This window comes from Agrilus planipennis, unplaced genomic scaffold, assembly GCF_000699045.2.
Source record: "Agrilus planipennis isolate EAB-ADULT unplaced genomic scaffold, Apla_2.0 scaffold58, whole genome shotgun sequence".
Classification (NCBI taxonomy): domain Eukaryota; kingdom Metazoa; phylum Arthropoda; class Insecta; order Coleoptera; family Buprestidae; genus Agrilus; species Agrilus planipennis.
Window position 1 is genome coordinate 35,328 of NW_020438916.1, and position 26,899 is coordinate 62,226.

Genomic DNA, 26,899 nt, shown 5'->3' on the forward strand with positions numbered 1-26,899 from the left:
AATTTTTCCAATAAGCTGCCCACTACGAAGAAGTGTATGACCCCAACCAAGATTGGAGGTTTCTAGAGGGCACATCAGAATGTTTCAGCAGTCCTACACTACATGTATTCTGTTTGCAGCCGACTAAGTTAGTTTAGATTTTTAAGAATGAGATTTTTGCACATTAAAACTCTCATTCTTTAAAGGAGGTAAAGTCAGAATGGGGTTGTAAATGATTTATTGTCGAACGACTAACATGAACGTTTCGCCTAAGGTTTTAATTGCGTTGTAGGGTGTGTAACTTTGCCACATGATATTAAAAATTGATTGCACCATTAATACAAAGACACACGAGTAAAAATAAGGTAATACATAATGTAAATAGTTAATTAAAACTACTTCTGGTCTTTAATTTTTAATTTTGTATTAATTATTTTACGTTAACAAGTAGTTTTTATTAGTTTTAATGCATTTCTATTATTTATAATTTTCCTTTTACAAGTGTGTTTTGTTTTCAATGTAAATAATTCTTAATATCCTGTATTAATATCACATACTGCATGACTTTATAATTAACAAAGAGACATTCAGGTTTTAAAAATCTACCATGAGAAAGCCTCCTAGCAATAAAATATTTATAACTCTATTCTGGCTCTGATTCCAATAAGGGGAAGAAATGGAAATCTATATCTCCCTATTTGGTCTCCTTGTAGACGTGTCCTACATACTGAACCCCAGGCAAATTCTGTTTTGGTTTTATTTTCCTCGTGTTGTTACGCATGGATATGCCTGCTTATGTAAGCATATACAAAATTAAGTAGTTAAGAAAAAGATGACGTAAAAAAGCTTACAGTCTTTCTTTCTCTTCATTTGCTTCCCTTAAAATCCTTTCCTCCTCCTCTTGTTTACTTGCAGCTACTGCTGCAACTTTTTCAGCTATTTTTTCTGCTCTTCGTCTTTTCTCTGCTAGAAGCTAGAAATAATTACAGTATTTTTACGAATATGCATCAAGTCTTGGATATTTGATGTACCTCTTGTTCTGTTCTTTTTCTGGTTTCTTCGATTCTACATTTAGCATTTGCAAATAATTCAATGACTTGAGTTTGTTCAATTTCTTCTTTCTCCGTTTGTATTTTATATTGTTTTTGTCGTTTGTAAAAATCATCAAACTCCTTTTTTATGTCATTGCGCTTTTGTAACTCCTATATTGAACATATAAAACCGCTTAATGAATAATTTAATGCACACAACAAAGAACGCAATAATGAACGACATTCACAATAACTAACTATAAAATAAACTGTTGTTTACATCATAATTGAACTTACACTTACAAATGTTAGTATTTCAATAATACAATGCAGGCAATAGCAATACCTTTACTTTTAGCATCTTTTACGTAACAAATTTTTATTAAAAAATCTTATCTCTAGCACAGGAATAGTCGCATATACTAATTTAGTGTCACACTTTACGATGTTGGTTCCTGCCACTAAGGAAATTGTTAAGGCTGTAGCATTAATGCTCTGTTTTGAGCCGAGTGCATATCGCAAACTTAACACATAAGTGTAAGTGTCTATCACGAGAAAAACTAAACAGCATCAATTAGGAGCACAACAAAAACTTATTTAATATGTATTATATTAATAACACTTCACGCCTACAAAATATGTTATTAATGTATAAAGTGTACCAGAAATAATGCGAAGCTTTGGAAGGTGCAAAAGGAATCGTATGTTGACTTTAACAGCGTGGTTATGGGTAAATAGAATTTTTAAGAAAACCACAAAAATTTATTATTTGAAGATGGCCCTGCACGTGAATTGTTAACGTACCAAATATTGAAGTGAACACGTAATAAGAACATTGCAACTACTTTAAACGTAAGCAGTACAGATTTTCAAACATCTGAAATAAACAACTCATGTACAAAAACGCCTGATATATGGCGTATTTCGTTTGCAGCGATCAACTGCAGTCTACAGGTCATTAGAGTTGAGCACTAGGGTTTAGTATACGCGCTATTATAACAACTGTTCGACAGTGACGTACTGACCTAGTCTAATGATTGATATTGTATTGCTGAATAAGTTCATTGAACTGCACATCAAGCGACTAAATACAAGATTAAAACGTTAAAAGAGTTTACCACTACTACACCTTGAATCGAACTTAATATAATCTAACAAATAACACACAATACATGAGCAAAATATACACATAGAATACAACACTGATGTTGCTAATTATCAGCTGATAGAAATACTTCCTATCAGATACCTTCCACTGCGCTTTTCTCGAAAACAATGAACTTTCGGGAATACAAACATTTACTTAAGTGTATTGTTTTATAGTGCTCTATCACTTCCTGTAAGCCCCGCACTTATATCTGTTACACACTGTGTAGACCCGATTCTAACAAATGATTCAATGAAATACAACTTTAAAGTAATTAATATTTAGGGCTGGCAAACTTTTTCATTTTTTTGCACACAAATGACAAAAACAATTTTTTCATTCACAAATACAACTTCTTCATGCCTTATTCTTTATAAAATGCCATAACGTATCATTAATAGATGCTAAAATTTGGAGTATGTTTGTTAGATCGCAAATATGTCCTTACCTCTGTTTTACCACGGAGCCTTGGTAACTCCTAAAGACATGTACATTAACAATTTCTCTTAATATGGGTGACTGATTGAACAGCTTTTAATAACCTGACGTATTATCCCAACGCTCAATGGTACCTTTTGAGTAAACCTACGCCACTTTCGGTAGAAGTATTGTTTGCTTATTTTTTTTTTCTTCAATGGGCAAAATCTTGGTGTTTTGTTACAAAAGCTCGTTTGGAAGGTCTAATTAAACGTTTACAAGATAGTGGACATCAATTTCATAAGAAGAAAATACGAAAATAAATATCATAATACATATTATAAAAACCATTTTATCATGAATCCTCCTCTAAAAGACTATATACATACTACCTACATTCATTACTTTTCAATAATAATATCTCGTTTGAATAAAGTTGGTTTTATAAAAGACAAGTATAAAATAAGTACAAGTAATCCCTAAGAGCATTCTGGTCGGTCGCCCTGATCATGTATGAGACCCACAGCTGAATTGCCCAATTCAAGTCCTGTTACGGTATTCTCTACTGCTTCTGACGTAATATACCTGATCATTCCCAAATAGTTTACGTTTTATTTGACCGTACTTGCAATCACGTGTTTTATACTCCTCCTTGAAAAGGTCGAAGTCGACTGACAAATACAATAATCGCTGTTACTATTTTTGTGTGTGTTTCTTTCCAAATCAGTGAATATTGCAGTACAACATATCTATACGCATACAAAGAAAATTCCTGACTCACTCACTGACTCATCAATGCCCAGCCCAAATTCATGCACATGAAAAGCTGAAATATTGCACAGAGGTCTCTTTCCTGATCTATACAAGGATTAAGGAGGATATTTCGAAATTCAAACCGTAAGAGGGTGAAAAAGAGTGACAAAGTTTGTATGGATCCTTTTTGGTTTCTGGTCAGATTTACTTGAAACTTAATTCGTTAAAATTATTAATGCTCTTTGATCAAACACCTAAATTCAACCTCTAAAGGGGTGGAAAAGGCTTCTAACGTTTGTGTGGAATATTTGTGAAAAGATTTACTTCAAACATGGTCTTAATGCTCATTAATACAATGAAACTAACATAAATTAACTATTTTTGAAAATCAGCCGTCACATTTAGTTAAAATTTGGGCTTAATGCTCTTTGATATCATTAATTAAATACCTATTTCGGCATCTGAAAAAATTCAACCTCTGAAAGGGGTAGAAAGGATTATGCTCAGAAAGCCGGGCAAGTTACAGCTAATTTAGGTACATTATCGAAAATTTAAAATATTTGAAATTTTTTTTGTAAATATAAATTTTATTGAATAAACTAATAAACCAGGAAACACAGTTTAATCATTTTTATATACAGGATTTCCCCTCTTCCACGAAAAACATAAAAAAAAGCTATCTAGCACCAGTCTTGTGCTGAAGATACTGATAACTTACATGAGAGAAACATATGTCTGCAGTTTTTTAAATAGTGTGGTTGTTGGGATAAGTCATTTGGTTATTTTACTAACAAATAAACAATACGTCAGCAAAAAGAGAATTACAACACTGATACTGCTAATTACCAGCTGATTGGAAACAGCGTGCAATGAGGCATTTCTTTCCAGGGCCGGAATTACATCTACCTGTGCATTCAACTACGTCATTCTTGAAAACCGTTAACTCTTGCAAGTATAAATAATTTCTTGTTTTTTTTTTTGTTTCATGGTCCCCTCACCTTCCGCAAGCTCCGCACTTATTTATATGCTATATTAAATTTTTTTTTTCTAGTTTAATGGATTGATTCACCAGAATTTATTTTTATTGCTTATAAGTTATGGCTACATGTAGAAACAGTACGATCGAGGTCGCATACGTTTTACCTGATGAGGTTTGTGGTTGTACACTACTGAAAATTTTAATGTATTAAGACGTTGCATTCATGATTTTGCTGTCAGCAGGCTGCCTGATCAGTACCCTATATGGTTCAATTACTGCAAAATATTCTTAAAAACCACCATATGCGAACTAATTCTAGACAATAATATAAGAGTACTCTATAACGTACTTGAGAAAACTATGAAGGGTCATGCTATTGAAAAACAATTCTACTTGCGAAACTACCAGATGAAGTAAAAAATTTGAAATTAATACTTATGATTATAACAGCAATTAAAACTTGCCTCTTCAATCTCATTCTTTTTCATTTGTACAGCTTCTCTTCCAGCAGCTAGAATGTCGTTAAGTTCTTGTTTGATTCGTTCCTGTTTTTCTGATTCGGCAGCCTTTTTATTTTCTTCTATTCTAAAATATAAGTATACTTATCAGTCGTAAAACTTACAATATGAAAATCGGAATAAATATTTATTCTTGCAGTTACTGTTTTAAATAAATCCTCCTCGTTTCCAATTTTTTCAATTTTTCCTTTTCCTTTTCTTCTTGCTTCTCCCTCGCTTCATCAATTGCACCTTGTTTTACTTTTGCCGCATATTTGGCTTCTTCTTCAATCCTATGCTGTTCAAGAAAATCTTTCATTTCCTTTTGCTTTTCTCTTTCATAAATTACTTCAGAAAGAATTAAAGCACTGTTTAGTTCTTTTGGCGGACCGTGCATAACATACAACTCTTTTCTTTTGTCTTTTATATACTGCTGTCGTATTTCCTCTTGTTCTTTCCTCAGCATAAGAAATCTCTGCATCTTGTCTTCCTTAGATTGTTCTATTCTTTGTATACGTTCCTCTTCTTTACGTTTACGTATGTTCTGTGTATCATTATAGTAGATATAAATTACCATAGATTTAAATTATTTAGTTGTTTATAAATTTCCGTAAAACCGCTTCTTTAATAATTAGGTATTCTACTTGAATAAGTAGACACATATGTGATTGTAAAAAAGAGTAAATTTTGTAAATAAAGATGTATTTAGATTACTATCTGTGATCATTTCATTCTCTGTAAATTATCAGACGTAGATCGCGATTCCGACCTCATTGGACTTTGTCAACACGACAAAGGCATTTCCGACGCCATAGTAAATCGCACGAAGTGGTTTGTATTCTGTCGAAACCGTTTACGTCGTACTGACTAGATCCAATGAGATCTGAATGGCGATTCCGACTTAGACAGGATACTGTTCACCAAAAATTTTTATGTCTGTTTGGTTACATGTCTACCAAGTAGTAACATAGAACAATTACCATTTTAGGTACTGTATTTCTTTATAACTTTGTGTTTGTTACTTAGTAATCACGAAATACATACTATTACTAGTATTTTGTATGATGAATAAATATAAATATAAGTAAAACTGTATACATAGTTACCCAGTTGAACGGTTTAGTTAAATCTATACCTACTAATAACGTTTAAAAAGAGATATGTAACAACTTTCGATAATATCACAAGAAATTACCCTATTCTATTATTGAGCTAAATCATGTTTTTGATTTTAATGTTAACGCTGAAAGTCGTTTGCTGAAAGACACGATCGTTTCTGGAATTCTCGGCTTTTTAATTACGTTTTAGTAAACCTTTGACCCATTTACTAGTTCTCTGTTTACTATAGGGCAAATTCGTAGAAATTCGCAACAAAATAATACTAAATGCGGCCCTTGACCTCAAGCGGTCGAACACTTTTTTAGGTGGCTAATAAAACCGTAAAAATACCAATCGAGTCCGAGCGCGTCTATTTTATGGTATTAATAAAACAAAATTTAATATATTAGGAACTAGGCAAATGCAATTTACTTTAGATAATATAAAAATCAACTTGATCATGTATGTTGTACCGAACGGTACTATGTCGAGCCCTGCGGTTTTGGATAGGGATGCCTTTAAAAAATTCAAATTTATATTGCCAAGAAAAGATCAAACTGATAATTTAGAATTAAATATCAATCAGTCTATTCTAATCGAAATGCAAACTAAACTCAAATGTTTTATAGATGATTATGTAAATTCAGAACTACCGTCCAAACCAGATGTTAAAATAGAATTAAAATTTACATTACGTGATCAGAACCGCTTTATTGTACTTCACGTAGATTACCTATTATAGAAAAGAAAGGGTTACGGGAAATTTTGAATGGATTATTAGAAAAAGGAATTGTACATGTGCATCCGCATGAACGTCACCCATTGTTCTTGTTAAGAAAAACAATGGACAGTTGATAATGTGTGTAGATTATAGGAACCTTAATAAAGTTACTGTTCGCGACAACTACCTTCTACTATTGATCGATTGATCAATTAAATATTTTGAATAATAAAAAATTTTTTACGTTATTGGATTTGAGAGACGGCTTTCACCACATACGCATGGCCGAAGAGTCGATAAAATATACTTCATTTATAACACCTTCTGACCAATTCCAGTTTATTAAGATGCGTTCGCGCTTAAACAGCTCCGTTAAAATTTGAAAAATTTGTAAATGAAGTTTTAAAAGGATTAATTGCTTCAGGAGATATAGTTGCTTATTTAGATGATTTTTTGATCGCGACAAGAAGCCATTTGATGATTTTAAAAAGGGTATTTAAATTGCTGGTATGAAATAAAATGCAGTTAAAAATCCATAAAAGTAAATTCCTGTATGCTGAAGTAGAGTTTTTTGGGCTACATGCTATCTAAATATGGAGTAAAACCAACTCAACACAGGTCAGATGCTATAACCATTTCCCAGTCCCTCAAAATGTTCATATTGTTCAGATGTTTTTATGTTTATATTTGCGAAAATTTAAGGGTTTTCTATCCTTACGAAACCTTTATATGATTTGTTCCGAAAGAGTGCAACATTTAAACTTGAGGCGGATCAACTTCACGCTTTTGAGACTCTGAAATCAAAATCAATTGAATCACCGATTCTTTCGATATATGATCCTCACGATCAGACGTTGAGATGAAAAACACGAAAATGGAAGACAATATAAATATTAGACACAAAATGGAAAAGAAGATAGAAGAAAGGGAAATCATAATGAAAAAGAAGATTGATGAAATGAAAGAAGAAATTAAAAGGGTAAAACCACTCCCTAATGCAAGAGTCTAGTATCCCAGGGCATGATCATTAAAAATTACACCTCCAACTTTTCATGAAAGGATCTCGTGGTCTGTTTACCTAAAGCTGTTTACAGCAGCGGCAGAAGCAAATTCCTAGGCCGATTCAGAGAAAACAATAGCACTTTTCTTTACGAGGAGAGGCGTAGGATATACTCCAAAGAGTGTCCCAGTCACTACAATATGATATCCACCATCTTATCAGACGGAACTGAAAAGCCGTAACCAACGAAGCAATTTGACTCTGATGTGACGAGCCTCGTATGATTAGCCTACCCCCTGCTCCTCAAAAATTCATGGACCAACTGTCGGTACAAACACTTATCGATAGAGTCAGAAACGGAACATACGGGTCTCCGGGTTGCAACAACTACAGTGGTCGTCCGAAGTGCTGGAATTGCGAGAAAATGTGGCACATAAATCGAGTGCCCACTCAAACAAGACACGGCAGTCGGAAAACTATGATCAACCAAACCCTCACCAAGACCCTGAAGAAGTCATCATTTCAAGATTGGACGGCGCTATTATCATTTATAGAAGGCTCTATAAATCAGCACATTGTTCGAATGGTTATCGATAGAGGGGCATCCAACATCATCGTTCGCCTTGATATGATCACAGAATGGCGAATTCGATCTTTGGCCAGCAGACTGGTTTTAACTGCAGCTTCAACAACCCATTGATAATGCAACGTCGAAAATACAATTCGAAATGCGATTTTACATACTTGGATATTGGTGGCCGACATAGCGGATGATGTTATCATTGGATTGGACCCTCTTCAGGAACATGAAATTGACTGAGCTGTTCTACAATGCGCAAAGATGAATAGGAGATGGTAATGTCAAATGCTAAGAAGAAACCTGTTGCCTACAAGGTGGTAATAAAGGAAGATCGAGTACTACCGAGTCACTCCGAGAACATTGTAAAAATTAGAACTGGTGGGTGTAATCGAACCAAACAATCAAGAATTGACACAGAAAGAATTATTGGTAGGGTGTACGCTCGTAAGGTGTGGAACACTATCGGTACCATCGAATAGGCAATTTGAAAACTTCGAGCAAAAGATCTACATAGAACTGGGTATGTTTGAACTGGTAACTGAAATCCACCTCTACTACTGGGAAGAACAACCCGAGACGAAACCGACATCACTTCCTGTAACTTTATCAGAACTGGTGAAAGGGTCAATAAGCACGAAGTGAAACAATTAGGAGAACTTTTTGGTTGTCTTCAACACGTCTTCGCCCTGTCAGATCAAGACTTTGGTAGGACCAACCATATGACCACATCAACACTGGAACAGTAAGACCCATCAAACAACGATGACACACTAGATAGTCTAGCTGGAGCTAAATGGTTCTGAACTCTGGATTTGAAAAGTGGATACTGCAAAGTGGATATGCATCAGCAGGATAAGCAGAAGACTGCCTTTACAACTGGAACTGGTCAATGTGGTGCCTTTTGGAGTTTGTAATGCACTGGCTACATTCGAACGATTCATGGACACTGTATTACATGGATTAAACCAGAAAATCTGTTTGGTTTACCTAGACGATATCATTATAATAGAAAAAACCTATGATGCGTACCAATGATGCTTTGAGCTAACCTAGCTCCTTCACTTTATACCTTATTCGTATGCTTTTATATTTTTTAATTTTCCGAATTTGCATTTATTAATGTTTATATTAAAATTATTGTGTATACATGATGACAGAAAAAGCCATGCTTCTAGATAACTAATTAGTAACAGGAGTATTAATCAGACAGCAAATAATTACATAAAAGTAGTAACAGTGGGAAAAGGTGTTTAAATACGTGCCATTTGGTCGCAAGTGCAGGGTAGGAAATGTCTAAAGAGGGTTGTAGGATAATTTTCAAAATTTCATTGAATATACCAGAACGTTCATCGGTCATTTTCTGGAAGTTCCATTCTAGAAAACGACCAGTCTCTATAGATAGTTGCCACGGGATCGAGTGAGTTAGCACGAGTTCGAGTTACGTGGTATTCCAAAGCAAAAAGGAAAGAGCGAAAAAATGACAAAGTGATTATATAGTGGTGAATTTATAACTACTAATTATAAGAAGTGTTAATTAGACAAGAATATAGTTAAATAAAAGTACTGTTTAAATACGGGTTAATATGTTTTACATGGATTTGATAAAGTTTGTGTATTGCTGTTGAGTCGCCTGAAGTCGGTCGAATAATAAGACGGCCGAACTGTAAAGAAATTTAAGTTTTTGAATTCGCTACGAGTCGTCGCTGAAAATACGCTTTCCACGGCAACTGTGTTAAGGGTTGAAGTGGAACACGCTCGAAATGGTTTTTATTCAGTTGATTGGTGAATTACGAGTCGTGATGGTCACCTTGGCGAGTTCTCCTATTTAATATATTTTTTTATTTATTAAAAAACCATTTGTTTACTTAACATTATCTTATCATTTTTACATACCGTCTTACAACAAAAAATTACAACGTGTAATTATACAACACGCTGCTGAAGTGAAACTTCTTCAAACATACCGGGATAGGGATTAAGAAATTGGTTTAATGGCATTATTTGTACACTATGAATTGAAATTTTTTCAAATTTATTATCAATTTACATTATCGCTATCTTCAGACTCATTCTCCAGGTATGATACCCATGATAATTTTTAATATTCCAAATGAAATACCACACACAGTCTGTAAACTGTATTACAACACCTCTTATATTGTGTTTTTAGGTTATATTTTATATTATGTTGTATAACGTCCACTATGATGTCTATTATTCACCACTAAATGTTATAGTATAATATTATTCAAGTTATATTATTTTTTTATACAAAGTAATACTAGTGAAATTATATTTCACTAAATTTTACACACTAAGGTTAGTTATATTGATACTAGCGACCCGCCCCAGCTTCGCACGGGTGCAATGCTGATAGTAAATATACTATAGAATGTCTTTATACAGGGTGTACCATTTATAATAATTAAAAAAAAACATGGCTCCAAACACAAAATACAACAAAAAGTTGAGCTCACAATCGTCTTTGTAAATTTGTACGTACAATTTGTTTCATTGCGGGCCTGGATGTAGGCGGCTAAAGTCGCTCAGCTGATCTAGTGTGGATGTAACAAGTACCTACAGGGAAGAAGCCGAATGCACTTCTACCTTGTAAAAAAAAAGGCAAAAGTGAAAAAGAAAAGCATACCTTTTATAAAAAATGTTGAAATTGCCCGCCAAAATGCCTCGTCGTTGTATTCCCAGTTGCAATTCAAATTATAAATCATCATTAAAATGTAAGTACAAGTATGTCTATATTTTTATTCCCAAAAAACTGATGAAATGCGAAAATATTCTGCAGTTTACATACATCACTTTAACGAAAGTGACATTATAAAAACAGTAAAAAAAGTATCTACTGCCGGTAATGTTTTGGGTGTGCTTTTAACATACCCTAAATTACCAGAGAATGATGAAATAGAAATTTAAATTATTGAAAGATTAGATAACTCCTTAAAAATTTTCAGTTCATTCTGTTCGTAAAAAGATAACTTGCAACAATTGTGTTTCGCTCATAATAAACAATAAAGGCTCTTGTGTTGGAGATATTTATTTTGATTATTAACAAAGGGGAGGACTTTCCGTTCCTACTGATAATATTAGTATAGTTTTTTTTTCACATTTATGCCATTGTTGAAGAAAAAAGTAATAGCGAAAATCTACAGACACAATGTTTGCGGGCTGAACACCAAAAACCAATTTTAGGAAAATTAACTATTTTCAAAAATATGTAGTTGTGGAAAACATTATAAAGATATATTCTTCCAAATTTTATCTTCTTTTGCTGATGTTTTGCTTAATGATTACGTTAAATTATAAATTATAGAAAACAAGAGTCCCGCCCACTCCAATTCAAATTCAGCTAACTGTAAGACAGCAAAAATCCGTAAATTAAAAAAGTTCAAATTGAAATTATTTTTTTTTTTAATGGAATGGCAGGGTTATTGGCGAACCCCAAAAAAATGGTAACGCGCCTTGGCAATACTTCAATGGTGATGTGGAAATTTGCCTCAAAATTACAATTATTGAGATGAAATTCATATAGGTACCTATCAAAGTTTACCTAATCTATTGTCTTTTCTATTTTGTTCTTAATACCTACCTGCTCAAGTGTATTTTAAATAACGTCACATACTGTCAGTGATGAACAAATGTTAGTTATTTAATAATTTAATTCATTTTTATCGTAATGGGTGTCTAAAAATCATATGTAACTACGTGTAGTAATAACAAGTAAGACTCGCAGAATAGGACTCTCACATCGAAGCAATGCGCAGTTGCCAAATTTCTCAGCATGGCTTGTATTAGAGACGGCTGTGGTGTAATTAAACGAGGTTATATCAATATTTAGTTTTTTACATTTTATGAAAACAAAATAACCAACTTGGTCCTTCTGGACACATCCTTCTATTACTCCGCGTGGGGTTAAGGAGACGTGCCAGGCAAAACTAACATTTAACACATGTGAATGGTCAAAGTAGGTCTGCATCTTGTCTCAACTTTTACAACCATAACACACATATTTACCAAACGCTGGCTGGTGAGGGTTGTTTGTGCACTGCTTTTAACTATTCCGTAGTCGTTAAAATTTCTTTTCTATTTAAAATAACGTAATACTCGACGTTATGGGCTACATTAGATCCACTTCAGTTTACGATCATGGGATTTTCGATTGTGATAGGTATGTAGTTTTTCCAACATGTTGTCATCCAATGGACCTTAACGCGAGTGCATCTTCTTCGGCTGATCCGTAACTTAATACCAAACATAAACAATAACATTGCCCCAAAAAGCAGCTGATTCTGACCTACTGAAGGTGAATTTTTCTACGATCAGCTGGAATAGTAATTAATTTGCGATTGTGCAGGGCCGACATCAAAACTTTATAATTTTTTATTTTGTTTCAAAAGTCAAAAGTATTATAACATTTTATGTTCCAAATGTCCGTAGGAATCTGTGGTATAAGTATTAATTATTATAACTGGGACACCCTATATACAACAATCACAGTTTTTTTGTCATTAGACAATACAAACCGGCCAGTACCGCTGCAACCGCTATGTTCCTGCATTTTAAGTCTGTAATATCTTCGAAAATATTTATTTAAATTACATGTTTTAAGGGCCATATTGATCTATTTTAAATGCACAATGTATTTAAAAGTACTTAATTGTATAAGGATTAATGCTGTATTGCTTAAAATCGCTTCGTAAATAAGCCATTATTTCTCGTAAAAAGTAAAGGATAAAAAATGGTTATTGTGGGTTATCCCTAAGAGATAGACATATACCATCCCGGTCTTTTTTGTAGACCTTTTTTAAGGTGTACAATACTGCATTATTTTGATCTGTCTCGTAGGGTTCAGCCAGCGTTTGCAATGTAAACGCAAAAAATGTGTTTATTTACGACGTCACATTACAGGTCTCTAAAATTATCAGTGTTTCTCTAGTATATTACGCATGTATTATACATATAAATATTCCTCTTAAATTACTTTATCTACTAAAAAAAAACCGCATTAAAATCCGTTGCGTAGTTTTAAAGATCTAAGCATACATAGGGACAAACAGCGGGGGAATTGCCTTGTATGATTTCGTTACATAGCAACTCGCATGAAACGAACTTACCCTACCGTGCGTAAAGAAGTTTCACTTCAAAAATTAAATATGTACAATACACGTGTGGTGTTATACCGCACCACAATATAAATACATTTACAACCAGGTGTCCTACCGCAGAATCAACATTAATGACATCTATTCAAATGGTAGTATCCTGGGCTATAATAGGTGTATTAGCTGAAACCTTATTTCAATATTTATTTATCAAAGAACGCAAGTTAAATATAACCGAAATAAAGTTTAATATGGATGCTTTGAGTATAAGAATTTGTAATTTGGATTCCTTCTTATTCTCTTTAATTAGGGATATTATAGGTACCTTACCTCGACCGAGTTGTCCCAATTCTCAGTCATAGCATTGGACATTTCTTTAATATAATTTCTATGATCGATTTCTTTTTGTATCTCTAAAGCTTGCAACTTTTTTCTATCCAAATGTCCTGTTATCTTCTTCCATGCATCCGACGTTGTATGAAGTTCAAATTTTCGTTCGTCTATTTTTGTTTCATTTAGTGACTTTCCCGCCGGAACATACCAATGTGTTTCCATGCCCCTGAAACACAAATATTAGAAGAGGTACATATATAAAAGACAACATCATTCCCAATACAAAACGTTTGGATCCAAGCATATATAATAATATAATCCAAACGGATCCATGCAGATCCAATTAAATTTAAACACATTCCTATTGAATATTTCAATTTATCAGATTGTTTTATATGCAACATTAATTTACATTGTTATTTATTTATTTAATGGATCTACGAAAAAAAAACTAAGAAAGAAAGTTTCAGACAATTTTCCGAGTATATTATAAACGCTGTCACCCATCCAAGTACCAGTCAGCATTAGCTTCAGTTGACCAGGTGTTTCTTGAAGTCACTGACCGCTACAATGATATTATATTCGACGTCTGTATTACAACTACTTAAAGTGAAGTATTATAAAGTCGACTAATGTTTCTACCATCATTTCGCATTTTTGAAAAATTTGAAAAATTATTTTTCAGGATATGTTTTCAAACGTAATATATTCAAAATATTAAAAATTAGAATCAAATGCAGGAACCATAAGATATTTATATTGAAGCTAGCAGAAAACAATTTATTGGTCATCGACAAAGGTCATTTCTGAACCCCAACCGCTTAAAACTATGTCCTATTCAAATAGACTACAATTGCTATTGTTTAAATATCTTAATATCGTAGAAAAAACTACAAAACAATTTTTGCAGCTTGGGGTTTGTCACACCCCACATGTCGAACGCATGGTTAAGCAAGTACGTGGAAAATACCCCAATCTTGAATTGCAACTAAGTTTATTGCTTCTTTTGTACCCTTCAGGTAAATTGGTGCATTTCAAATTTCCAAAAGATACCTCATTTCAGGGTTATTATGTACATAGCACGTAGATATGTATTCGCAGACATAGACTATATATCCTATTTAGGTACGCATTGGAACGTCTTTTTCCTTACAGAAAATACTGTTCCCTGTATTAATTTATTTGTGACCCATTGATTGTTTTTCCCATGGCTAACGTAGTACGTGTTTCCTTATATTGTGCTCTGTGAATGTCCATATCTAGTCCGATATCATGCTTCTTGACCTCTGATTGGTTGCTTTCGAGTCAGTAACCTTACAGGAGGTATAGTCAAGCCACTCGAAGTGAAAGCATTTGCTGCTGCTTAGCTTTTATTGAGACAAGACGTTGTGATCTTCTCCTGTCTAGACGTCCTATCAAGTGTTGTATGTTTGTCTCCATTATTATTCTAATTAACTTTCTTGTTGGTCTATTGTTTAATATTTGAGAATTGTATTTTCATATAGTTAATTAATTTTGGAGATTTATTTTACGAGTTTAGTATACATTGGGTCCTTTTCTTTAGAGTTGTGTTATAAATTAAGATTTTAGTTTTTCATTTCTAAAACAATCTAGAGTATTATTAAGTTGCCTTTTTCCTTTTTTTATTACAGTCATTTTATCATTTAATTCTTGATGATTTTTAATTCTTGAACTTCAGTAAAATCAGTATATTCGGGACCATATGGTATCTGTTACATGTTGTCTGTTTGATTTTTGAGTGGTTTTCTGTTGATAAACTGAGTTCCAGACCATTCCCAATGTTTCCCCAATGAGCGCTTTTTGATTATTAAATTAATTTACTGTTTTAATGTCTATTTTCTAACCTTACTCATTACTTTTGTATTACTTTACAACCTATACCGTTCTATATTTTTAATAATTGGTTGATTTTATATTAATTACTTTTATTAAGCCCTTTAAGTTTTCTAATTTGGTGTGGTTTTCCAGATGAGAAGTTTTCAGCGGTTTTGAGAGTTGAAGAGTTCTTTGGAGCAATAAGCATCGTTTGTAGGCATCCTGGTTAATAAGTTGCGAAGGGCAAGTTAAACATTCCGTATAGTAATTTCTGTCTATATGAAGCTTTTGAAAATCACATTGAGAAGTTTGGCTGTTCGCCTTGGTTACTTTTATTGATTTTCTTGTACCCGCCCAGTTCCAATGTTACAGTACTTTACTTATTTGACTCCCTCTGTTTGGAAAACCTTTTTTTATAAAGTAAGAAAACTGGAATCCTTGTGTAATCCCAACTTTAGTTAGGTTTTGTAACATATACAGAGGCGTTTATAAATCTTTTGAAAGTAAGCAAATTGTTGTTGTAAGTTCAATTGTTGATTTTTTTTTATATGAGACTTGGAGCGTTATTTCCCAATCAGGTAAATCCAGTAACCTCTGACTGAGTTTTCCCGGAGCAATTGCTTTTGGTTCTGTGCGTTAGCAAAGTGGCGCCCGAGTTTTATTTAATTTTTTGAGCTTTTGAGTGGAATTCACTTTTTATGCTTAACAAATAAACGAAAAGTAATCAAAACTGTTATTTCGTTGAAGCGTCTAGTAGTACATAGTTATATCATGTATGTCTTTTTGTTCTCTTCCAATTAGAAAGAGATATCCAAATTAATATCAGAATGAAATCTAAAATATTTGACAGGTGCAAATGATAAATAGTAGCAATGAATTCGGTATTATGTCATCGACATAATCACAATCTATTTATTATAAACAAAATTACTTTCATTATTATCCTGGGGTCTTCTTAGGTTTCATTGGTTAGCATTGATCAAGTGAAGACAGGTTGATGCTATAGAACCTCATTCACATCTTTTGGGATATGTTATGGACAGTGCCGTAGCTAGATAATCAACGGCTCAGACGCAAAACAGTTTTTGGGTCCCAATTAAACAAAAAAATTACTACACAGCAACGGTTAAAATTAACCAATTTAGAAAGTAGTAACAAAAATAAGGAGACAAAGTATTTTGAGATAAAACTAACCCGGATCAAGTTTGTTTCTATTTTGTTATGATATGTTAATTTGTAAGAAATAGACAATTATTTAAAAGAAAGCCGCAACTAATTTTATTTTAAGCAAATTAATGATTTTAATAATTTTACTCCAAAATTCCGTGTTTAACCGTCACCCCAATATCTCTTTTAACCTCTTAGTTTTTCCCGTTTCCTCGACTTCGAGAAATTATTTTCTTTTTTTAAACGCACCCCGTATTTTCCTGAGACGACCAACACTCATCGGACGGATTATTATGAACGTTAATAAATAGAGGGCGCAAGCTGAACTAAAAGGATCAATAAAATAAATAATGTTAAGAATCTTAAAAATATTCGAGGGGAGGTATACCTACCTCTTCAATATAAAAAGAAGAAATCTGTTCAACCATTATTTTTTCCTGAACGGGGACCCTTTCAACACTTGGAGCCCCAGTGAACCGCACGCCTTAGCCTAATGATAGCTACGCTCTTAGTTATGGAAACCAATTTGCTTATTTTATTATTTCTACTATTATTATTTACTAGAATGGCCTCTCATTCATTTCTCTTATTAGATACATTTTAAATTTTCAAAGAATGGAAGTTTAAAGTAAGTGTAACTATTTGTACTCATATTTGCTCGAATATGAGTATACAGGGTTATTCACGTAACCTGTTCATTAAAAGTTTCTAAACTTAAGTATCACTAGAGATTTGAAAATACAGCAAATTACCTAAAAGCGGACGGTACTTCTAATTAAAATATTTATATAAACTAGGCTTATTGTAAACGGAATGCTATAATTTTTATTTTGGATTCAACGAACCTTTTTCGATCGACTTTGATAATATAACTCTATCTAAAAACGTGGTAGTTATCGAGATATTTCGATTTTTTTGAAAATTGCATTTCTATTGTAAATGGCATATTACACAGCTAGTTTTGAAACTGCCGTCGCCAGATTAGTTGATCGGCTAACTTGTACTTATCTTAATTTGAAATTGTAGCGTTAGTGACCTAAATATTTACAAGATGATGAAAATGTAGTGTCCAACGTATAAAACTTCAAACACGCAGAAGTTTCCTGTTACCAAATGGAAAATCCTGTATATTATTTCATTAGTGAACGTTTAATTGAATTCTGCGTCGATCGATATGAAAATTCTCTATATTTATCTGTAACGGTTTTTGACTTATAAGAAATGTTTTAAAAAAAGCTCCATTATTACGTTTTTAAATACATCATCATAATAAGAAAACATTGTTGTGCACTAAGCACTCCGTCAAATATTTTATATCAGTTCCGTCAGTGTTGAAGTTTCAAGGTGAAAAACGAACAGAACAATTACATCAATAACGATATTTTAAATTTATTTTACATTCATGGAGAATGTTAGAAAGTTGTAAACAGGGCAAGTCCCCTTTTCAACCAAAGGTATCTGAACAAAACAAAATTCAAGCGAATAGAAACACAGTTTCTACGTTTTGGATATTGGGTTACAGAAATTGTACTAAGAACCCGTAATTGAAGACGAAAATGACAAAATTAATGTATTAGCTTACTGCAACCCATTCCTGCAGCCTCAAATGACTTGGTCATATCTATCTCATCCACAAAATGTTGCACAATCATAAATTGCATTCCGTATTCCTATATTACTTTACAAGCATTTAAACAAGATGAATTGAATAAATTTCGTGAATTTATGTTAGTACGGTTGACTATAAATTAGAGAAATTTACACTTTTGGACTCACATGATCATCATATTGTTAGGGAATTAAAAATTCCTGTATATATTTTTGTGTTTGCTCTTGTGCTTCTTAATTGAATGATCATTGAAATTTATGACGGAACTTCAAATTCGGAGAGGTATGTGTAAATACTAAGACAAGTTGTGTCTTCGTTTTTAGACAATTTTGCCATTAGCATTGTTAAAAGATTGCTGGTATATAATGGACGGGACAGGTGTACACAATGCTAATGACTATGTCACCCGACTTCTATTTATGGGGTCATGTACAAATCTGTAGTGTATGATCGCCAAGTTGATATCCCTCTAGAACTAAAAGCAAAGGTATGAAGAATATTGAGAAACATTCAGACCCAATTCAAGTGAGGAAGGCTACAACCGACAAAGTGCATCGAAGGATAATCGAGTGCTTAAGCGGAGATGGAAGACACTTTATGGTTTATCGCTTTTATTTAATTGTGTGATGTCGGAACTTCTGACAGTGCACAACAATATTTACCTGACATTTAAAAACGTATTAATGTAGCTTTTTTTCAAAAATTTCTGATAACTCAAAGACTATTATCCATAAATAATTTAGGGAATTCTTACATTAATCGACGCAAAATCAATTTTACGTTCGCTAAAAAAATAATATACAGGGTGTTCCATTTGAAAGAAAACAACTTAACTTTTCAACACCCTGTATAAATTTCAGACACTAATGATACAATTCCAGATAGAGACCCAATATGGCAAAGGCAGCTTCAATATTAGTTGAAAAATCCATTTATTCAAGATGGGAATGCAATCAAAATATCTCGAAAACTACTAATTTTTCAGATAGAGTTGTATAAAGTTGTATAATCCAGGTCGATCTAAAAAGGATCGCTAAATCTAAAAATGCCATAAAACTATAGCATTTAAATTAAGCTGGCTATTCTCGACTTTCGGTATAACTAGAAGTAGCCGACGATTGCAAATATTTTAATCAGAAAGAGCGTCAGCGTTTAGGTCATCTGCCGTATTTTTAAACCTCTAGTGGTATTTTAAGTTTAAGAACCTTTAATGAATGGGTTACATAAGAAAAGTTGTCTATACTCCCTTTCACTTATATCTTCGGGATGATTGAACAGTGATAAAGGATCTTCCCGAGTTCCTAATAGATGTCACTAATTGTGATAAAAAGTTGTCATTCGTATTTGTTTTCCCCTTTTTAGAAACGATTACGTAGTTGAACTCTTCTAGCTTTAGTCGCCATCTAACTGACAGAATTCGGCTCGTTTATATTAATTAACCTTCGTAATGGTATGTAATCGATTATAATGTTAAAAGTTCTTCCATATGTGTAGAGTCTAAAAATTTTGGTTGCCCAAAATATAACCAAACATTCTTTCTCAATGGTTGAATAATTTTGTCACTGCTCCTAGCGGACGATTAATATACACTATAGGATAGTCCTTACCTACAGGCCCTCTCTTAAACCTACGTTTTTTTCTATGATTAGGTACATTAAAAAATTGAAATGCGGGTAAGAAAGGATTAGAGGATTACTAATGATTCTCTTTATATTGCTACAGGCGTTTACAAGCTCTGGTGTATGAGTAATTTGGGATATTTTCTTCAAACACTGAGTTAATGGTTTGGTGTTATTTGCACAGTTTTAAATAAAACGGTAATATCCCGTCAAACCTTAAAACAATTTCTTCGGTTGTAATTAGATGACTTAAATATTAAATTTCACGTAAAACAAATTCGGATTTTCAGGATGAACTTTAAATTTATGTTCCATTTAATCCTTGAAAAACGGTACTTAAATTTTTAATTTTGTCAATAAAAAAAATCAAAAGCGAAACAAGCGGGTACATTGCGTAAAGCAAAAGGCAACGCACAAAGAGCCAATGACCTTATTCGTAGAAAATGCTATTTTATATTGGTATTCGGGTTCGATTTCGATTTAATATTCTCTCTTCTTACTATTGTATTGTTTGAAATAGTTCGTTCACTCAGGTGTGATAGTGCTGACGTCGAAGGTTATATGTTGTACTTGCGTTGCACCGGATCAAGTAGTAAACTTCATTTACTTACTGTAGCCCCTTCCTTGTCTTGGATGCGCGCTGGCAAAATCGTAAGTAGGGGAAAAAAGCTCATTTTACTCTCGACTCTTGTTCATTAAACATACTTTTCCATACTGTAAAGGTCAAAAGTTTTACTGCATCATGAATAGTAGTGCGAGTCGAAAACACCCATTAAAATGGTCAATTTTTCCGTGCAGTACTGTACGGATTATACGCTCCTCACCGGTTAAGAGTTTAACCGAGAGTTGTCTCCTTTCTTTTCTGGCCTAGTGCTGTTCTCTTCTACTCTGCACCAGTCAAACGGAAGGTCACATCGCTACAGAAAGTAAACGAAGAGAAGTAGTAAAGTACGCATCATCGTTTGATAAGGGTTTGCGTGCGTGTGTGAAACGTATTGATTGTCGGCCTAATGAAATGTACTAATATTTAACTGTATACTGTTTCTTTGCTTGTTTTATGTTTAACAAAAACCCCTAAAAGACAACAGGTTATAGGCCCAGAACCACATGTTAAATTGCCTTAATATTATCGATCGCTAACGTCGTTAAAGTATACAGGTATTATTTCGCTGCTACCAGGGTTATATAAAAAGTGACGCGATGAAGTCGCACGTTTTTCGTATCGAATTACTAAACCGGGCAAGTTATGATACATGGAAGTTTCAAATGCAAGCACTACTAATAAAAAACGACGAATGGGTTTATGTGAACGGTATAACGCAGAAACCGATTCCAACAATAAACAATCAATTCGAAGTTGAAGCCTGGAACTTAGCAGATAACAAAACAAAATCTGTCATCATTCTCTCAATTAGTTCGTCTGAATTAAAACAAATTAAAGGATGTGATACATCAAAAAAATTTGGCTCAAATTAGAAGGCATTTATCAATCGAAAGGACCCGCACAAAAAGCACATTGTTAAAACAGTTTACTCTTCAAAGAATTCAAGAAAACGACGACGTAAAAGAGCATCTTAACAAATTTTTCAATGCAGTGGACAGACTAGAAGAGATGGGAGTTAAAATAGTCAACGACTTGCTCTCAATTATGTTATTGTATAGTCTTCCCCAGAAATTCTAAAATTTCTTATGTAGAATTGAATGCAGAGACTCGTTATAAAGTGCATTACAAACGAAGGGTCATCCAAAACGTTATGTAAAGAATCACGAATGGGAAAATCGGAAGAAGTGGAACGAGCCTCATAAAGTGCAATTCAAATTTTGTTGCCACAAATGACGAAAAACAGGATATAAAGCTGCTGAGTACACTGAACCCAAGAGAAGCAGTGGAAAGAATAATACCGGCGTCACATATTGCACTACTCAAGCAAACCGAGTTTCTAACGCCTCAAATCTGAGATGGTGTTTGGACAGCGGCGCAACATCTCACCTATGTAAAGATCCTGACGCGTTCGCGAGTTTAGCGAAAAGCGACGTCGGTGACGTGAATTTGGCAGATAGTAGTGCGGCCACCATAGTCGCGAGTGGAACAGCAAAAATTCTTAACGAATAGCCCATGACAATTACAGAAATGCATTATCGAATACGTTACGTGTTTCCCAAATTTAAAACGAATTTAATACCAGTTTCCAAGATTACCTACCGCGGATTTGCAGTATCGTTCAAGAGAAATCGAACGGAAGTACTCGATAGTGCCGGAAACGTCAAAATGATGGCCAAACGTATCGAAAACTTATATATTTTATGCGCGAGTACCACGAACCAAGGCCCGACAGCGCTTCGCTTACTACGGATTCTACGGTTCCACATCTATTACTCGATGAATGGCATAAAAGAATGGGGCACCTCAATATAACAGACTTAAAGAAAACTTCACGAAACGGTCTACTGACTGGAATAAATATCGAAGAAAAAGTCGTCGACTTACAGTGCGAGACCTGCATCAAAGGAAAACTATCGCCATCCCCTTTTCCTAAAAATCATCAAAAAGCATCCGAAGTCCTAGAAGTCATCCACACTGACCTATGCGGACGGAATCCATGGGAAAAGCAAGATTCCTCGTTACATTCACTGACGAAGCTACATGTTGGAGTAAAGTATGTTTCATCAAGTTTAAAGATCGAACTCCTCGGAAGTTTCAATGACAGAAGCGATGTCTACTTCTCAAGCCTATGACTGACTGGACGCCATGGCAGAAGGACAGAATTCCATTATCAAAAATGAAACGCCCAAAAGATAAAATCGTTATAGGTAATAGAATAGTTCTCCGAAATAAGGTTGACTCTGATGGAACAATTTCAAAAAGAAAGCCCGCCTAGTAGCTCAAGGCTTTTTTTTTCAGAAGTCAAGCATTCATTTCAACGAAACATTTTCCGCCGTGGCGAGATTAAGAGTTGCAGTGTCCGCCGCAGTAAAGCTAGGAATGAAAATTAGATGTTTCAACCGCTTACCTCTATGGGGTCCTAGAAGAAGAAACCTTTACGGAACCGTCAAAATTATTAAAAAAAAACGTTGAAAAGCATCATGAATTCAAAACAATTCGTCAGTCAAATTAGAAAATCTGCGGAAACAATGCTAAATAACCTGGATTCCGATGACATGGTATGCTCATTGAAGAAATCCTTATATGGTCTCAAACAAGCCGGTTCTAACAAAGCTTCGATTCCGCCTGACCAACGCCGATCCTTGCGTTTACAAAATGAAATGAAATAGAAACACCGTATTTGTAGTGACGTATGTAGACGATATTATCATCTGTTGCAAAGACGATAGTATCATCTCAAACATAATAAATGAGTTGGCCCAGAATTTTAGTATTAAAGACCTCGGAGAAGTGCATATTTGCTTAGGTATTTAATTCCGTAGAAACGGAAATGAAATTCATTTGAGTCAACAGGGTTACATCAATGAACTACTCGAAAGATTCGGGATGATGGAATGTAAACCAGTCGCTACTCCAATCGATCCTGGAACTAGGTTGACAAAATGTGTGTCACCACGAGACCAGACATTAGTTTCGCATGTAGCTTGCTTGGACAATTCAAAAATTGCTATAGCGAATCCCACTGGGGAGCAGTGAAACAAGTTTTTAATATACCTCAAATGCACGCAGTCGTTATGTTTGTCTTATTCATCTAGTGACGAACCACTTACCGGTTTCGTCGATGCCGACTGGGGCGGAAATTTGGTAGACAGAAGATCTCATACCGGCTCCTGTTTTATATGGAATAATGGTGCAATCAATAGTTTGGGATTCTCGAAAACAGAAATCTATGGCGTTATCTTCCAATGAAGCCGAACATATGGGTCTCTCGGACATATCAAAAGAAGCGATTTACTTTCAGAAATTCCTCATCGAACTGGGTTTTAAAATTGGAAACAGCGTTCCTATATTCTGTGATAGCGTGGGAGCTATAAAGCTCGCAAAGAATTCTGTATTCTATGCGCGAAGCAAGCATATCGACATACGATGCTGGTAGTGCTGTACGATATATCGATATACGATTCTGCAGTGACTGGGCATCAGTTACGACTCAGCACCTGCCCAGTTACCACTGAAGATGCCGTCAGCAAAGAACGGCGAAACGTCTGGAAAAGCAAGATTCCACGGACCACGCCCAAAAAGCCCGAAAGAAAACACAGCATCGATAGACGCCGACCGTGAAAGCCTAAGAACTACAATATCGACATACGCTACCATTTCGTGAAAAAAAAATGTTATTTCCTTCAATCATATTCCAACGGCAGACATGATAGCGGACGTCCTAACCAAAGGTTTATTCCGACCAAGACACCAGATCCTCGTCAATCAACTAGGGTTGTCCTAGTAAAAGCCCCTAAAAGACAACATATATTCAAAATTCAAATGGAATAGTTACGAGGTTTGTTTCCTTTTCGGGCGTTGCGGTTCGTGCGTTATTAGAAAATGTTCTCGTTTCGTGCGTCAAGCAGATCCCTAACGAAGTAAGATTATATGAAGCTCTCGTTTAGAGCATCATTAGTTTTGGTAATTAGATAGTTATTTAGGTGACTTAATAAACAGTTACATTACAAGAAGTTTTAAATTACTGAATATCTTCCTTTAACGCCTTAACTAATTCATATATATTGGGATAAGCCTTCCCAATTACCTTATCCAATCTATTGTGCCAGCCCTCTTCAGTATTGGTCGTACGATACCGATCAATTTCTGAAAACTATTCTTGCAAATGTGATGTTAACAGGACCACTACTGTTATCGGGCTTTTGTGCATTGGCTTGTGAGGCAAAATTACTCTGTTACTTATTTATAGTTGGATTAATACTATGTACGGTCATACAAGAAAGGTTATGGGGTAATTTGAAAGTTTGTTATTTATTTGTAACCTAATCGGATGTTGGTTAGTTGCAAAATAAGGATTTCTACTATAACGTTAACGATTGGAATTAAATAGTAGGGTATGGTCTAGTCATTGATAATATAAGAAGTAAAATTATTATATAGAGCTTCAAAAATTGTAAACTGACGTATTCTATTAATTGTACTATTAATTTTGGGTACATCTGTTGTTTTAAATTTTTCTTGAGGATATTCACCAATATGATTTAGAACTATGCCAGTGGCTTGTGTTAAGGTGATATGTTGAGGTAATTTTCGCATATTTAACTATTTAAGAACAGTAATCTAATTTATGTCTATCTTTACAAAGTTAACAAAGTGTCTTCAAGATTAAATTATTATCTAGTTAGAAAGTTCATCTAATTTTCCAGCTTTGTTAAATATTTATAAACTATCTGGATTTGAATATTGCTAAAAAAAAAATTTGTTTACACTGATAATGAATCAATTTATTACCGAATAAATTATCTAACTAAGATTCTGATAAATTATGTCCGATCAGTTCACCTTTCTGATAAATAAAAAAATGTACAAATGCGCATTATTCTTACTTGTGGCGTTCGCCCTGGACGTTAACGCTCATCAACATCTTGAATTTGTTCTAAGTGTTATTTTCAGGAAAGGTTCTTCTTTAATAAAAAGTTTATTTTAGCCCTTGTGACACAATCATTCAATATAAAAAACAATATGTCACTTTGAGGTTTGTTGCTACGTTTCCTTATTTGGAAATATTTAAAAAGAAACACTGATTTTCAATAAACCTTTGTTGAGATTCGTTGGGAAATACTGTATGGGTACGTATATTCTACTAATGATGGTGTTATGTATCAGTTATAGTTGTGTAGGGTTAGATTTCAATGTTCAAACAGAGTTGCATGTTTTCAATATTTAATTTGTTACTTTTGAAAGATTTTTCGAACTTGCAAGACGGCGTACTGTTTTATTAGGTATGTGACCTTTCTAAAAAGGTTAGCGGATGCATTAAGAGAAATTGTTTTATTGAAGTAGCGGAACAAACGTACACGGAAGGATTATTTATGATCCTTAATAAGCGATGCAAATTTTATTTAGAAATTATCACAGCACAAGTTTCTTTAACGGAAATTGAACAAGCTGAATATTCCGAACAAATATTACAAAATGATGATTTTGATAATTATAATAATTACTACGATTTCGACGAAACAAATACAAATTAGGCATTAAATAGACCAAACACAGATTGTTCATATGTAGGCTACGAACAGTTTGAACCCAACTCAAATCAATACAGTTTTGACCAAAATTCATATAACATAAATGCAAGCATATTTCTATAACTTTCCAATAATGCATAGATATGCATTTAAAATAAATGCGTATTTTGTTAAAATGGCACTCATTATTTACAAATTATCTTACCATATCTATGTAATCTTTAAAAGTTTATTAATCACTGCAATAATTGCTTTTCAATGACAAACATACTTACATTCCCGCTTCTTACCTGAAACAAACATTTGCACATGCTTTAAATGGGATTGCAGAAGTTACCAGAGTAGAATACACGTACGTAAAAAACAATATTGCGATCACTGCTAAATGTCAAAATACTTTGAACAATTCTAATATAAATAAAAAGTATAAAATAAAATTTAAAAAAACATTTTTAAAAACAAACTTATGTAAAAAAACGTGAACTAAAAAGAAAAAAATAAAATTAAGTGACATGTCTTATATATGTATATAGATGAATATAGTAGATAAATTCTAGGTTCTGAGTGACCCCTCCCTTGGTAATTTTAAAAACTTGAGGCACTGATAATGTAACAGGCCAATTGAAAAGTCCCCGGCCTAAAATAGTAAAACACATTTTTTTGCAAAATTCGTTTTTTTTATTCAACATCATTCCCTTCAAGGATGATACACTGATTATAGCGATCCTCCAACTTTTCGATACCATTTTTGTAGTACGATTTGTCCTTTGCTTCAAAATAGGCCTCAGTTTCGGCGATCACCTCTTCATTCGACGAAAATTTTTTCCCAACGAGCATTCTTTTGAGATCTGAGAACAGGAAGTAGTCGCTGGGGGCCAGATCTG

At 33.8% G+C, this 26,899-nt stretch overlaps 1 protein-coding gene across 1 annotated transcript in view; it reads right to left on the bottom strand.

The window, feature by feature from the left end:
- Positions 1-25,500, bottom strand: part of LOC108740313 (coiled-coil domain-containing protein 173-like) — a 34,637-nt gene extending 9,137 nt beyond the window's left edge. The window contains exons 1-6 of the mRNA XM_025973657.1: positions 25,371-25,500; positions 13,647-13,875; positions 4,968-5,347; positions 4,771-4,891; positions 1,011-1,181; positions 831-952 (exon numbers count right to left, since the gene is read on the bottom strand). Coding sequence (XP_025829442.1) covers positions 831-952; positions 1,011-1,181; positions 4,771-4,891; positions 4,968-5,347; positions 13,647-13,875; positions 25,371-25,408 — 1,061 coding nt within the window. The 5' untranslated portion in view covers positions 25,409-25,500. The remainder of the gene's footprint in view (positions 1-830; positions 953-1,010; positions 1,182-4,770; positions 4,892-4,967; positions 5,348-13,646; positions 13,876-25,370) is intronic.
- Positions 25,501-26,899: the final 1,399 nt, after the last annotated feature.